The sequence below is a fragment of the Pelodiscus sinensis genome, chromosome 30 (genome assembly GCF_052426305.1).
Source record: "Pelodiscus sinensis isolate ZL-2025 chromosome 30, ASM5242630v1, whole genome shotgun sequence".
NCBI classification, from domain to species: Eukaryota; Metazoa; Chordata; order Testudines; family Trionychidae; genus Pelodiscus; species Pelodiscus sinensis.
In genome coordinates, this window is record NC_143081.1 from 16,243,058 (window position 1) to 16,258,191 (window position 15,134).

General features: G+C 76.2%; 1 protein-coding gene across 1 annotated transcript; it reads right to left on the reverse strand.

The window, feature by feature from the left end:
* Positions 1–2,092: 2,092 nt before the first annotated feature.
* On the reverse strand, positions 2,093–13,803 carry PNP (purine nucleoside phosphorylase). The gene is made up of 6 exons (XM_075917315.2): positions 13,663–13,803; positions 8,648–8,820; positions 6,759–6,862; positions 6,254–6,429; positions 4,953–5,143; positions 2,093–2,413 (listed from the first exon to the last, which is right to left on the reverse strand). Exons 1-6 carry the CDS (start codon positions 13,788–13,790, stop codon positions 2,199–2,201), a joined length of 987 nt encoding a protein of 328 aa, XP_075773430.2. The 5' UTR covers positions 13,791–13,803; the 3' UTR covers positions 2,093–2,198.
* Between the last annotated feature and the right edge of the window lie 1,331 nt (positions 13,804–15,134).

The following is a 15,134-nucleotide window of genomic DNA, read 5'->3' on the forward strand; positions in this document are numbered from 1 at the left end:
AGCAGGGGGCGGAGGCAACAGGGACCCAGCGGGGCAATACATCCCAGGGAGAGGGGTCCCAGAGCCAGAGCCCTGCCCCCCAAGCAGCCAGGCCCGCCGCCAGCCAGCTTCCCGGGCACGAGGTGTCGCCTGGGTCCTTTCCCAGGGCACGAGGGGTGGCGGGCGGGAGTCTGGGGGTGGGGGCAGGGCGGCTGGGCGGGGCTCTGCGCCAGGCTTGGGGTGGGGACGGGGCGGCTGGGCGGGGCTCTGCGCCAGGCTGGGGGTGGGGGCGGGGCGGCTGGGCGGGGCTCTGCGCCAGGCTGGGGGTGGGGGCGGGGCGGCTGGGCGGGGCTCTGCGCCAGGCTGGGGGTGGGGGCGGGGTGGCTGGGCGGGGCTCTGCGCCAGGCTGGGGGTGGGGGCGGGGTGGCTGGGCGGGGCTCTGCGCCAGGCTGGGGGTGGGGGCGGGGCGGCTGGGTGGGGTAGCTGGGCGGGGCTCTGCGCCAGGCTGGGGGGCGGGGACGGGGCGGCTGGGCGGGGCTCTGTGCCAGGCTGGGGGCGGGGACGGGGCGGCTGGGCGGGGCTCTGCGCCAGGCTGGGGGCGGGGACGGGGCGGCTGGGCGGGGCTCTGTGCCAGGCTGGGGGCGGGGACGGGGCGGCTGGGCGGGGCTCTGCGCCAGGCTGGGGGCGGGGGCGGGGTGGCTGGGCGGGGCTCTGCGCCAGGCTGGGGGTGGGGGCGGGGCGGCTGGGCGGGGCTCTGCGCCAGGCTGGGGGTGGGGGCGGGGTGGCTGGGCGGGGCTCTGCGCCAGGCTGGGGGTGGGGGCGGGGCGGCTGGGCGGGGCTCTGCGCCAGGCTGGGGGCGGGGGCGGGGTGGCTGGGCGGGGCTCTGCGCCAGGCTGGGGGCGGGGACGGGGCGGCTGGGCGGGGCTCTGTGCCAGGCTGGGGGTGGGGGCGGGGCGGCTGGGCGGGGCTCTGCGCCAGGCTGGGGGTGGGGGCGGGGTGGCTGGGCGGGGCTCTGCGCCAGGCTGGGGGTGGGGCGGGGTGGCTGGGCGGGGCTCTGCGCCAGGCTGGGGGGGGATGTCGGGGGCGCGGGAGCTGCTCTCGGGCGCTGGGCTCTCCCCACACGAAGGGCCGTCCCGGGACACGAGGGGCTCTGGCGTGGCCAGTGGAATCGGGTTAGAGACCCGCCCCCTCCCTGCACCGTCTCTGCCCAGGCTGGGCCCATGGTTAGCTGCCAGGCTGGGCGACGGGTGGAGCAGCCGGACAGGCACCAGGCTCCCGGCCTCTCCGTGCGCTGGAGAACGGGGCTGGATTTCTGCCCCCGGGGCCGGCTGCCTGTGGGACCCCTCAGGGCTGGGAACAGCCAGGGAGGAGCCGGAGCCCTCGTGGGGGGCAGCTTGTCCCATGTCTGCCCGGCTGGGCGCTGGCGCCAGCCCCTTTCCGACAGGGACCCGGGGCCCGATGGGTTCAAGGCCGGGGCAGGCCCGCCCTGGGCACAGGCCACTGAAGGCCACGCCCTGGGCACAGGCCACTGAAGGCCACGCCGTGGGCACAGGCCACTGAAGGCCACACCGTGGGCACAGGCCACTGAAGGCCACGCCCTGGGCACAGGCCATTGAAGGCCACGCCGTGGGCACAGGCCACTGAAGGCCACGCCCTGGGCACAGGCCACTGAAGGCCACACCGTGGGCACAGGCCACTGAAGGCCACGCCCTGGGCACAGGCCATTGAAGGCCACGCCGTGGGCACAGGCCACTGAAGGCCACGCCCTGGGCACAGGCCACTGAAGGCCACGCCGTGGGTGCCACCGCGCTGGAGAGAACTGGGCCCATATACCAAGAGGGGGACACGAGGGGCGGGGGGGGCCACAGCCATCAGGCTGGGAGGACGTCAACCCTCTACATGACTCTTCCCCCCCCCCGCACCCCCCAGCTGGGACCCCGCTACTTCCGCCCTGCCTCCCCCAGCCCTGCGCCGTCCCCCACCCCAAGCGACTCGACCAAGCACCCAACCCCTGCCCCCCACACACAAAGGGGGGAGGGGCAGAGAACTAGACCTCCCCCCCAGCAACCCACGCCCCCCCCCCAACGCCGCGGAAGCAAGGGAGCCGTGAGACGCTTGTTCTGCCCTCGTTGTATTGTTAGCCAGGCCGCGAGGGGCCGCCTGGGGGGGCCGCGTGAAGCACAGAGCCCCGGGGGGGCCGAGCCGGGGCGGGGGGCCGGCTACACCAGGCCCTTGCCCTTCATGCGCTCCACCAGCGCGGACACCAGGCGCTCCAGCTTGCGGGCGGCGTGGCGCCCGGCCTCCAGCACCTCGGCGTGGTTCGCCCGCTCCCGCGCGCCGTACTCCAGCACCGACTTGTTGGTGACCAGCGAGAAGCCGAAGACGCGCAGGCCGCAGTGCCGGGCCACGATCACCTCCGGCACCGTGCTCATCCCTGGGGGGGGGGGGGCGTCAGAGAGCCGGGACCCGTGCCCCCTCCCGCCTCCCCACGGCCACACCTCCCGCCTGCCCCACGGCCACCCCTCCTCCCCGTGCCCCTCCCACCTCCCCACGGCCACACCTCCCGCCTGCCCCACGGCCGCCCCTCCTCCCCGTGCCCCTCCCGCCTCCCCACGGCCACACCTCCCGCCTGCCCCACGGCCGCCCCTCCTCCCCGTGCCCCTCCCGCCTCCCCACGGCCACACCTCCCGCCTGCCCCACGGCCGCCCCTCCTCCCCGTGCCCCTCCCGCCTCCCCACGGCCACACCTCCCGCCTGCCCCACGGCCGCCCCTCCTCCCCGTGCCCCTCCCGCCTCCCCACAGCCACACCTCCCGCCTGCCCCACGGCCGCCCCTCCTCCCCGTGCCCCTCCCGCCTCCCCACGGCCACACCTCCTCCCCGTGCCCCTCCCGCCTGCCCCACGGCAACACCTCCTCCCCGAGCCCCTCCCGCCTGTCCCACGGCCGCCCCTCCTCCCCGAGCCCCTCCCGCCTGCCCCACGGCCGCACCTCCTCCCCGAGCCCCTCCCGCCTGCCCCACGGCCGCCCCTCCTCCCCGAGCCCCTCCCGCCTGCCCCACGGCCGCCCCTCCTCCCCAAGCCCCTCCCGCCTGCCCCACGGCCGCCCCTCCTCCCCGTGCCCCTCCCGCCTCCCCACGGCCACACCTCCTTCCCGTGCCCCTCCCGCCTGCCCCACGGCAACACCTCCTCCCCGAGCCCCTCCCGCCTGTCCCACGGCCGCCCCTCCTCCCCGAGCCCCTCCCGCCTGCCCCACGGCCGCACCTCCTCCCCGAGCCCCTCCCGCCTGCCCCACGGCCGCCCCTCCTCCCCGAGCCCCTCCCGCCTGCCCCACGGCCGCCCCTCCTCCCCAAGCCCCTCCCGCCTGCCCCACGGCCGCACCTCCCGCCTGCCCCACGGCCGCACCTCCTCCCCGAGCCCCTCCCGCCTGCCCCACGGCCGCACCTCCTCCCCGAGCCCCTCCCGCCTGTCCCACGGCCGCACCTCCTCCCCGTGCCCCTCCCGCCTGCCCCACGGCCGCCCCTCCTCCCCGAGCCCCTCCCGCCTGCCCCACGGCCGCCCCTCCTCCCCGAGCCCCTCCCGCCTGCCCCACGGCCGCCCCTCCTCCCCGAGCCCCTCCCGCCTGCCCCACGGCCGCACCTCCCGCCTGCCCCACGGCCGCACCTCCTCCCCGAGCCCCTCCCGCCTGCCCCACGGCCGCACCTCCTCCCCGAGCCCCTCCCGCCTGTCCCATGGCCGCACCTCCTCCCCGTGCCCCTCCCGCCTGTCCCACGGCCGCACCTCCTCCCTGTGCCCCTCCCGCCTGCCCCACGGCCGCCCCTCCTCCCCGAGCCCCTCCCGCCTGTCCCACGGCCGCCCCTCCCGCCTGCCCCGCGGCCGTCCCTCCCGCCTGCCCCACGGCCGTACCTCCTCCCCGTGCCCCTCCCGCCTGTCCCACGGCCGCACCTCCTCCCCGAGCCCCTCCCGCCTGCCCCACGGCCGCACCTCCTCCCCGTGCCCCTCCCGCCTGTCCCACGGCCGCACCTCCTCCCCGTGCCCCTCCCGCCTGCCCCACGGCCGCCCCTCCTCCCCGTGCCCCTCCCGCCTGCCCCACGGCCGCCCCTCCTCCCCGTGCCCCTCCCGCCTGTCCCACGGCCGCACCTCCTCCCCGTGCCCCTCCCGCCTCCCCACGGCCGCACCTCCTCCCCGAGCCCCTCCCACCTGTCCCACGGCCGCACCTCCTCCCCGAGCCCCTCCCGCCTGTCCCACGGCCGCCCCTCCTCCCCAAGCCCCTCCCGCCTGCCCCACGGCCGCCCCTCCCGCCTGCCCCGCGGCCGCCCCTCCCGCCTGCCCCACGGCCGCCCCTCCCGCCTGCCCCGCGGCCGCACCTCCTCCCCAAACTCCTCCCGCCTGCCCCATAGCCGCCCCTCCCGCCTGCCCCGCGGCCGCACCTCCTCCCCGAGCCCCTCCCGCCTGCCCCACGGCCGCCCCTCCCGCCTGCCCCGCAGCCGCCCCTCCTCCCCGAGCCCCTCCCGCCTGCCCCACGGCCGCCCCTCCTCCCCGAGCCCCTCCCACCTGCCCCACGGCCGCCACTCCCGCCTGCCCCGTGGCTGCCCCTCCTCCCCGAGTCCCTCCCGCCTGCCCCACGGCCGCCCCTCCTCCCCGAGCCCCTCCCGCCTGCCCCAAGGCCGCCCCTCCTCCCCGAGCCCCTCCCACCTGCCCCACGGCCGCCACTCCCGCCTGCCCCGCAGCCGCCCCTCCTCCCCGAGCCCCTCCCACCTGCCCCACGGCCGCCACTCCCGCCTGCCCCGTGGCTGCCCCTCCTCCCCGAGTCCCTCCCGCCTGCCCCACGGCCGCCCCTCCTCCCCGAGCCCCTCCCGCCTGCCCCAAGGCCGCCCCTCCTCCCCGAGCCCCTCCCGCCTGCCCCACGGCTGCCACTCCCGCCTGCCCCGTGGCTGCCCCTCCTCCCCGAGCCCCTCCCGCCTGCCCCCCGGCTCACCCACGGTGTCGGCCCCCAGCTTGTGCAGGAAGCGGCACTCGGCGACGGTCTCATAGTTGGGGCCCCCCAAGGTGCAGTAGGTGCCCTCGTGCAGGCTGGCGCCGAAGCCGAGCTCCTTGCCCACCGCCAGCGCCAGGCTGCGCAGCTCCTCGTCATAGGCGTCCGACATGGCGGGGAAGCGGGGCCCGAACCTGCCGGGGGGGCAGAGAAGGGAGAACCCCCGTGCTGAGCGGGGCCCGAACCTGCCAGGGGGCAGAGAAGGGAGAACCCCCCGTGCTGAGCGGGGCCCGAACCTGCCGGGGGGCAGAGAAGGGAGAACCCCCGTGCTGAGCGGGGCCCGAACCTGCCGGGGGCAGAGAAGGGAGAACCCCCGTGCTGAGCGGGGCCCGAACCTGCCGGGGGGCAGAGAAGGGAGAACCCCCCGTGCTGAGCGGGGCCCGAACCTGCCAGGGGGGCAGAGAAGGGAGAACCCCCCGTGCTGAGCGGGGCCCGAACCTGCCGGGGGGCAGAGAAGGGAGAACCCCCCGTGCTGAGCGGGGCCCGAACCTGCCGGGGGGGCAGAGAAGGGAGAACCCCCCGTGCTGAGCGGGACCCGAACCTGCCGGGGGCGGAGAAGGGAGAACCCCCCGTGCTGAGCGGGGCCCGAACCTGCCGGGGGGCAGAGAAGGGAGAACCCCCCGTGCTGAGCGGGGCCCGAACCTGCCGGGGGCGGAGAAGGGAGAACCCCCCGTGCTGAGCGGGGCCCGAACCTGCCGGGGGCAGAGAAGGGAGAACCCCCCGTGCTGAGCAGGGCCCGAACCTGCCGGGGGGCAGAGAAGGGAGAACCCCCCGTGCTGAGCAGGGCCCGAACCTGCCGGGGGGCAGAGAAGGGAGAACCCCCCGTGCTGAGCGGGGCCCGAACCTGCCGGGGGGCAGAGAAGGGAGAACCCCCCGTGCTGAGCGGGGCCCGAACCTGCCAGGGGGAGCAGAGAAGGGAGAACCCCCCGTGCTGAGCGGGGCCCGAACCTGCCGGGGGGCAGAGAAGGGAGAACCCCCCGTGCTGAGCAGGGCCCGAACCTGCCGGGGGGCAGAGAAGGGAGAACCCCCTGTGCTGAGCGGGGCCCCTGTCTCAGGGCCTGACGCCCAGGGAACGGGCACCGCGGCAGGCACCCAGCACTCCCGTCCCCGCGCAGTCACCCCTCCCCTGTCTGCCGGGGGGGGCGGGGAAGGCCACGGGGCAGACGTGCCCCCCCCCGGCAGCGCCACCGGGCAGACCCGCCCCCCCCGGGCAGACCCGCCCCCCCCCGGGCCCCCGCTCGTACCGCTCGTCGTTGGGGCCGGTCAGCGGGTTGACGCCCGCCATGCCGGGCAGGTTGATGTGGTCCCGGATCACCATGATGTCGCCCACCTGGTAGCCGGGGTTCAGCCCCCCGGCCGCGTTGGTCACGATGAGGCTCTTGGCGCCCAGCAGGCAGAAGATCCGCACCGGGAACGTCACCTGGGGGGGGCAGGCAGGGCTGGGGGGGGCTGCCACCCCACGATGGCGGGGGGGCTTGGGGGAGACCCCTGCCAGACACTCCCCAGCCTGGGTACCCCAACACAGCCCTGCCGGTGCCCCTCACCCCCAGACCCTGCACCCCAGCCCTGCCGGTGCCCCTCACCCCCGACCCCCAGCCCCTGCCCCCAGCCCTGCCGGTGCCCCTCGCTCCCACCCTGCAGCCCCTGCCCCCCACCCTGCCAGTGCCCCTCACCCCCGACCCCCAGCCCCTGCCCCCCAGCCCTCCCAGTGCCCCTCGCTCCCGCCCTGCAGCCCTGGTAGCCACTCACCTTCCACAGCGGGTAACCCTCGTACATGTGGAACCGACCGTTCATCACCAGGCAGGTCACTCCCGCCAGCGTCCCGAACACCAGCTGCCCCGCATGGCCGGCCACTGCCAGCGACAGGACAGGTGAGCCCCACGCCCCTCGCACCCGGCTGGGACCCCAACCTGCACCCGTCCGCAGCCAGACGGCCCCACGCCCCTCGCACCCGGCTGGGACCCCAACCTGCACCCGTCCGCAGCCAGACGGCCCCACGCCCCTCGCACCCGGCTGGGACCCCAGACGGGCCCCACGGCCAGTCGAACGGGGGTCACTGCTGCTCCACGTGGGCATCGGAGTGAGGGGCCGGCAGCCCCAGATCTCTTGGGGGGCTCCACAGGCCCCCGACCCCCCCGCACTCAGCTCCCTCCCTTCTCTTCTGTCTACCAGCCCAGACCGCCCCTTCCCGAACCCCCGACCCCCCAGGCAGCCCCCGTGTTCAAACCCCTTCCCTGGCCAGGGGAGACGCCGCCGGCCATGGGCGAGCGCTGGTGCTCAGGGGCACCCCCCCAGCAGCGCTACAGACACGGCCAGTAGGGGGCGCCCCCCCCGCCGGGCAGCGCTACAGACACGGCCAGTAGGGGGTGCCCCCCCCGCCGGGCAGCGCTACAGACACGGCCAGTAGGGGGCGCCCCCCCCCCGCCGGGCAGCACTACAGACACGGCCAGTAGGGGGCGCCCCCCCCCGCCGGGCAGCGCTACAGACACGGCCAGTAGGGGGCGCCCCCCCCGCCGGGCAGCGCTACAGACACGGCCAGTAGGGGGCACCCCCCCCCCGCCGGGCAGCGCTACAGACACGGCCAGTAGGGGGCGGCCCCCCCTGCCGGGCAGCACTACAGACACGGCCAGTAGGGGGCGCCCCCCCCCCGCCGGGCAGCACTACAGACACGGCCAGTAGGGGGCGCCCCCCCCCGCCGGGCAGCGCTACAGACACGGCCAGTAGGGGGCGCCCCCCCCCCCGCCGGGCAGCACTACAGACACGGCCAGTAGGGGGCGGCCCCCCCTGCCGGGCAGCGCTACAGACACGGCCAGTAGGGGGCGCCCGCCCCTGCCGGGCAGCACTACAGACACGGCCAGTAGGGGGCGGCCCCCCCTGCCGGGCAGCACTACAGACACGGCCAGTAGGGGGCGCCCCCCCCTGCCGGGCAGCGCTACAGACACGGCCAGTAGGGGGCGCCCCCCCCCCCCGCCGGGCAGCGCTACAGACACGGCCAGTAGGGGGCGGCCCCCCCTGCCGGGCAGCACTACAGACACGGCCAGTAGGGGGCGCCCGCCCCTGCCGGGCAGCACTACAGACACGGCCAGTAGGGGGCGCCCGCCCCTGCCGGGCAGCACTACAGACACGGCCAGTAGGGGGCGGCCCCCCCTGCCGGGCAGCACTACAGACACGGCCAGTAGGGGGCGCCCCCCCCCCGCCGGGCAGCGCTACAGACACGGCCAGTAGGGGGCGCCCCCCCCCCCCCCGCCGGGCAGCACTACAGACACGGCCAGTAGGGGGCGGCCCCCCCTGCCGGGCAGCACTACAGACACGGCCAGTAGGGGGCGCCCGCCCCTGCCGGGCAGCACTACAGACACGGCCAGTAGGGGGCGCCCCCCCCTGCCGGGCAGCGCTACAGACACGGCCAGTAGGGGGCAGCCCCTCCCAGCGTGCAGCCCCCCCGCCTCCGGTTCCCCTCCCAGTGTGCAGCCCCCCCGCCTCCGGTTCCCCTCCCAGTGTGCAGTTGCCCCGCCTCTGGTTCCCCTCCCAGTGTGCAGCCCCCCCCCCCCCCCCGCCCCTGGGGCCCGGCACCCCTCCCAGCGTGCAGCCCCCCCTCCCCTCTCCTCCCCTCCCCTATGGCCCCCCCGCCTGGCCGGTACCGGTGCTCTGGGGGAAGTTGGGGATGTCCTTGTAGTTAAACGTCACCGGGTCCTTCAGCAGGTCGGCCAGGCCCCCCAGGCCGGAGCCGCAGATGATGGCCAGGCTGGGCCGGTGGTGGGTGTGGGCCAGCAGCCAGTCGGCCGTCTCCTTGTACTGCTCGTAGGTGTAGCCGCTGGGGGAGAGAGCCGGCACTCAGCCCCAGCACGGCCCGGCCCCACTCCCCTCCCCTCCCGCAGGGGCACAGTACACACACACACACACACACACACACACAGCAGGGCCTGGCCCCACTCCCCTCCCCTCCCGCAGGGGCACAGGTACACACACACACACACACACACACACAGCAGGGCCCGGCCCCACTCCCCTCCCCTCCCGCAGGGGCACAGGTACACACACACACACACACACACACACACAGCAGGGCCCGGCCCCACTCCCCTCCCCTCCCGCAGGGGCACAGGTACACACACACACACACACACACACACAGCAGGGCCCGGCCCCACTCCCCTCCCCTCCCGCAGGGGCACAGGTACACACACACACGCACACACACAGCAGGGCCCGGCCCCACTCCCCTCCCCTCCCGCAGGGGCACAGGTACACACACACACACACACACACACACACAGCAGGGCCTGGCCCCACTCCCCTCCCCTCCCGCAGGGGCACAGTACACACACACACACACACACACACACACAGCAGGGCCCGGCCCCACTCCCCTCCCCTCCCGCAGGGGCACAGTACACACACACACACACACACACACACAGCAGGGCCCGGCCCCACTCCCCTCCCCTCCCGCAGGGGCACAGGTACACACACACACACACACACACACACAGCAGGGCCTGGCCCCACTCCCCTCCCCTCCCGCAGGGGCACAGTACACACACACACACACACACACACACAGCAGGGCCCGGCCCCACTCCCCTCCCCTCCCGCAGGGGCACAGGTACACACACACACACACACACACACACACACACACAGCAGGGCCTGGCCCCACTCCCCTCCCCTCCCGCAGGGGCACAGGTACACACACACACACACACACACACACACAGCAGGGCCCGGCCCCACTCCCCTCCCCTCCCGCAGGGGCACAGGTACACACACACACACACACACACACACAGCAGGGCCCGGCCCCACTCCCCTCCCCTCCCGCAGGGGCACAGGTACACACACACACACACACACACACAGCAGGGCCCGGCCCCACTCCCCTCCCCTCCCGCAGGGGCACAGGTACACACACACACACACACACACACACAGCAGGGCCCGGCCCCACTCCCCTCCCCTCCCGCAGGGGCACAGGTACACACACACACACACACACGCACACACACAGCAGGGCCCGGCCCCACTCCTCTCCCGCAGGGGCACAGGTACACACACACACACACACACACACACAGCAGGGCCCGGCCCCACTCCCCTCCCCTCCCGCAGGGGCACAGGTACACACACACACACACACACACACACACACAGCAGGGCCCGGCCCCACTCCTCTCCCGCAGGGGCACAGGTACACACACACACACACACACACACACAGCAGGGCCCGGCCCCACTCCTCTCCCGCAGGGGCACAGGTACACACACACACACACACACGCACACACACAGCAGGGCCCGGCCCCACTCCTCTCCCGCAGGGGCACAGGTACACACACACACACACACACACACACAGCAGGGCCCGGCCCCACTCCCCTCCCCTCCCGCAGGGGCACAGGTACACACACACACGCACACACACAGCAGGGCCCGGCCCCACTCCACTCCCGCAGGGGCACAGGTACACACACACACACACACACACGCACACGCACGCGCACGCACACGCACGCACACGCACACACACACGCACACGCGCACACGCACACGCACACGCACACGCATGGCAGGACACAATTGCAGACCCAGGCAGGGTCGGGGCCAGGCTGGGGGAGGTGCCAGGCTCCTGGGGTGCCCCCCAGCCTGGCAAGATGTGGCACTTTGCCAGCACCATGCGCCCCGCCTGGGTTAGCAGACAGGCCCCCGCCCTGCCAGTGCCCCGTGCGATCTGCATGGCCGGGGAGGGGCGCTGGCAGGTGGCCTGGCCCAACGATGGATAACTAAGGGGTGTGCCGAGGGGGGCGGGGGCAGCCTGTTCCCAGCCAGCCCTTACTCCGCAGGGCCCGCGCTGGCAGGCTCCCGTGGGCGGGGGGCTGCCCCGATGCCTGGCCCACCCCCAGCCGTTACTCCTGCCAGGCTCCCGTGGGCGGGGGGCTGCCCCGATGCCTGGCCCACCCCCAGCCGTTACTCCTGCCAGGCTCCCGTGGGCGGGGGGCTGCCCCGATGCCTGGCCCACCCCCAGCCGTTACTCCCGCCAGGCTCCCGTGGGCAGGGGGCTGCCCCGATGCCTGGCCCACCCCCAGCCGTTACTCCTGGCAGGCTCCCGTGGGGGGGGCTGCCCCGATGCCTGGCCCACCCCCAGCCGTTACTCCTGGCAGGCTCCATTGGGCGGGGGGCTGCCCCGATGCCTGGCCCACCCCCAGCCGTTACTCCTGGCAGGCTCCATTGGGCGGGGGGCTGCCCCGATTCCTGGCCCACCCCCAGCCGTTACTCCTGGCAGGCTCCATTGGGCGGGGGCTGCCCCGATGCCTGGCCCACCCCCAGCCGTTACTCCTGGCAGGCTCCATTGGGCGGGGGGCTGCCCCGATGCCTGGCCCACCCCCAGCCGTTACTCCTGGCAGGCTCCCGTGGGCGGGGGGCTGCCCCGATTCCTGGCCCACCCCCAGCCGTTACTCCTGGCAGGCTCCATTGGGCGGGGGCTGCCCCGATGCCTGGCCCACCCCCAGCCGTTACTCCTGGCAGGCTCCATTGGGCGGGGGGCTGCCCCGATGCCTGGCCCACCCCCAGCCGTTACTCCTGCCAGGCTCCCGTGGGGGGGGCTGCCCCGATGCCTGGCCCACCCCCAGCCGTTACTCCTGGCAGGCTCCATTGGGCGGGGGGCTGCCCCGATTCCTGGCCCACCCCCAGCCGTTACTCCTGGCAGGCTCCATTGGGCGGGGGGCTGCCCCGATGCCTGGCCCACCCCCAGCCGTTACTCCTGGCAGGCTCCCGTGGGGGGGGCTGCCCCGATGCCTGGCCCACCCCCAGCCGTTACTCCTGGCAGGCTCCCGTGGGGGGGGCTGCCCCGATGCCTGGCCCACCCCCAGCCGTTACTCCTGGCAGGCTCCCGTGGGCGGGGGGCTGCCCCGATGCCTGGCCCACCCCCAGCCGTTACTCCTGGCAGGCTCCATTGGGCGGGGGGCTGCCCCGATGCCTGGCCCACCCCCAGCCGTTACTCCTGCCAGGCTCCCGTGGGCGGGGGGCTGCCCCGATGCCTGGCCCACCCCCAGCCGTTACTCCTGGCAGGCTCCCGTGGGCGGGGGCTGCCCCGATGCCTGGCCCACCCCCAGCCGTTACTCCTGGCAGGCTCCATTGGGCGGGGGCTGCCCCGATGCCTGGCCCACCCCCAGCCGTTACTCCTGGCAGGCTCCCGTGGGCGGGGGGCTGCCCCGATGCCTGGCCCACCCCCAGCCGTTACTCCTGGCAGGCTCCCGTGGGCGGGGGCTGCCCCGATGCCTGGCCCACCCCCAGCCGTTACTCCTGCCAGGCTCCCGTGGGCGGGGGCTGCCCCGATGCCTGGCCCACCCCCAGCCGTTACTCCTGGCAGGCTCCATTGGGCGGGGGGCTGCCCCGATGCCTGGCCCACCCCCAGCCGTTACTCCTGCCAGGCTCCCGTGGGCGGGGGGCTGCCCCGATGCCTGGCCCACCCCCAGCCGTTACTCCTGCCAGGCTCCATTGGGCGGGGGCTGCCCCGATGCCTGGCCCACCCCCAGCCGTTACTCCTGGCAGGCTCCATTGGGCGGGGGCTGCCCCGATGCCTGGCCCACCCCCAGCCGTTACTCCTGGCAGGCTCCATTGGGCGGGGGCTGCCCCGATGCCTGGCCCACCCCCAGCCGTTACTCCTGCCAGGCTCCATTGGGCGGGGGGCTGCCCCGATGCCTGGCCCACCCCCAGCCGTTACTCCGCAGGGCCCGCGCTGGCAGGCTGCCCTTGGGCGGGGGCTTCCTGGAACAGAGATGGCTCTGTCCCACTTCCCTGCTCCCCAGGACCGAGTCACATGCTGGGCTGGGAGGGGAAAGGGTGGCTTGCTGGGGAAAGGGGAAAGGGGAAAGGGCGCTGGCTGTGCTGTCATGCAGGCCGGGGAGCTGGCTGCCAGGGGGCTGGGCTGGGCGGGGCGGAGCCAGGGGTCTGGGCTCGGTGGGGGGGACGGACACAGCCAGGGGTCTGGGCTCTGTGGGGGGGGGGGGGATGGGGAGAGCACAGCCAGGGGTCTGGGCTCGGTGGGGGGGGGGGGATGGGGAGAGCACAGCCAGGGGTCTGGGCTCGGTGGGGGGGGGGGGGACACAGCCAGGGGTCTGGGCTCGGTGGGGGGGGAGGGGGCACAGCTGGGCAGTGCCATGGCTAATTAACCATCCCCTGCCCCACACTGCCTGGGACACAGCCACCTGCACACACCCCTCCCCCGCCGCAGTAACCAATAGCTCCCACTGCCCCCCAGCACTGGTTCCTGGCTCTGTCCCATCCCCGCTGTAACCACTATGCCCTACTGCCCCCCCGTGCTGTTCCCCCCCGTAACCACTACGCCCCACTGCCCCCCCGTGCTGTTCCCCCCCCGTAACCACTACGCCCCACTGCCCCCCCGTGCTGTTCCCCCCCCGTAACCACTACGCCCCACTGCCCCCCCCGTGCTGTTTCCCCCCCGTAACCACTACGCCCCACTGCCCCCCCCGTGCTGTTCCCGGGCTCCGTTCCCCCCCCCCCCCCCCGGAAGAACCTGCTGTAACTGTCACATCCCACCCGCCAGCGCTGGGGCATCCCGGGGGGGGCCCGGGGGGGCGTCCCACCCCGCTCTCTTACCCAGACTGACACCCCCCAGCCCCCAGCGCCCCCCCCGCACCTGCCCCGCGCCGCAGCTGCCGGCTCCATGGCGGGTCCGAGCGATGCTGCGCCGGGCGCGGCCGGGCAGAGACTCCAGCCCGCTTCGCCCCGCCCCCTGCCCCCCGCCCGGCCCCGCCCGCGTGGCATCCCCCCACCCGCAGCGCCAGGTGACCCCCCGGGCCCCCAGCGTCACGTGAGCCCCCCCCCGGCCCCCAGCGCCAGGAGAGCCCCCCCCCCCCGAGCCCCAGCGCCAGGTGAGCCCCCCCCCGGGCCCCCAGCGTCAGGTGAGCCCCCCCCCGGGCCCCCAGCGCCAGGAGAGCCCCCCCCCGAGCCCCAGCGTCAGGTGAGCCCCCCCCCGGCCCCCAGCGCCAGGAGAGCCCCCCCGGGCCCCAGCGCCAGGAGAGCCCCCCCCGGGCCCCAGCGCCAGGAGAGCCCCCCCCCGAGCCCCAGCGCCAGGAGAGCCCCCCCGGACCCCCAGCGCCAGGTGAGCCCCCCCCGGGCCCCAGCGCCAGGTGAGCCCCCCCCGGGCCCCCAGCGCCAGGAGAGCCCCCCCCGGGCCCCAGCGCCAGGTGAGCCCCCCCCCGGGCCCCAGCGCCAGGTGAGCCCCCCGGCCCCCAGCGCCAGGTGAGCCCCCCCCGGGCCCCAGCGCCAGGTGAGCCCCCCCCCCGGGCCCCCAGCGCCACGTGAGCCCCCCCCCCGGGCCCCCAGCGCCAGGTGAGCCCCCCCCGGGTCCCCAGCGTCAGGTGAGCCCCCCCGGGCCCCCAGCGCCAGGTGACCCCCCCGGGGCCCCAGCGCCACGTGACCCCCCCCCCGGCTCCAGCGCCACGTGAGCCCCCCCCCGGGCCCCAGCGCCAGGAGAGCCCCCCCCGGGCCCCCAGCGCCAGGTGAGCCCCCCCCCGGGCCCCAGCGCCAGGTGACCCCCCCGGCCCCCAGCGCCAGGTGAGCCCCCCCCCCGGGGCCCCAGCGCCACGTGACCCCCCCCCCCGGCTCCAGCGCCACGTGAGCCCCCCCCCCGGGCCCCAGCGCCAGGAGAGCCCCCCCCCCCGGCTCCAGCGCCACGTGAGCCCCCCCCCGGGCCCCAGCGCCAGGAGAGCCCCCCCCGGGCCCCCAGCGCCAGGAGAGCCCCCTCCCGGGCCCCAGCGCCAGGAGAGCCCCCCCCCGGGCCCCCAGCGCCAGGAGAGCCCCCCCCGGGCCCCAGCGCCAGGAGAGCCCCCCCCGGGCCCCAGCGCCAGGAGAGCCCCCCCCCGGGCCCCCGCGCCAGGAGAGCCCCCCCCCCGGGCCCCCAGCGCCAGGAGAGCCCCCCCGGGCCCCCAGCGCCAGGTGAGCCCCCCCCCGGGCCCCCAGCGCCAGGAGAGCCCCCCCGGGCCCCAGCGCCAGGTGAGCCCCCCCCGGGCCCCCAGCGCCAGGTGAGCCCCCCCCCCGGGCCCCCAGCGCCAGGTGAGCCCCCCCCCCCGGGCCCCCAGCGCCAGGTGAGCCCCCCCCCGGGCCCCA

Coding starts and splice junctions, on each gene's coding strand:
- PNP (XM_075917315.2), bottom strand. CDS start 13,790: ATGCCACGCGGGCGGGGCCGGGCGGGGGGCAGGGGGCGGGGCGAAGCG. Junction 6,430..6,758: donor AGGGTTACCCGCTGTGGAAG/GTGAGTGGCTAC, acceptor TGCCCCCCCCAG/GTGACGTTCCCGGTGCGGAT. Junction 2,414..4,952: donor GCTGGGGGCCGACACCGTGG/GTGAGCCGGGGG, acceptor CCCCCCCCCCAG/GGATGAGCACGGTGCCGGAG.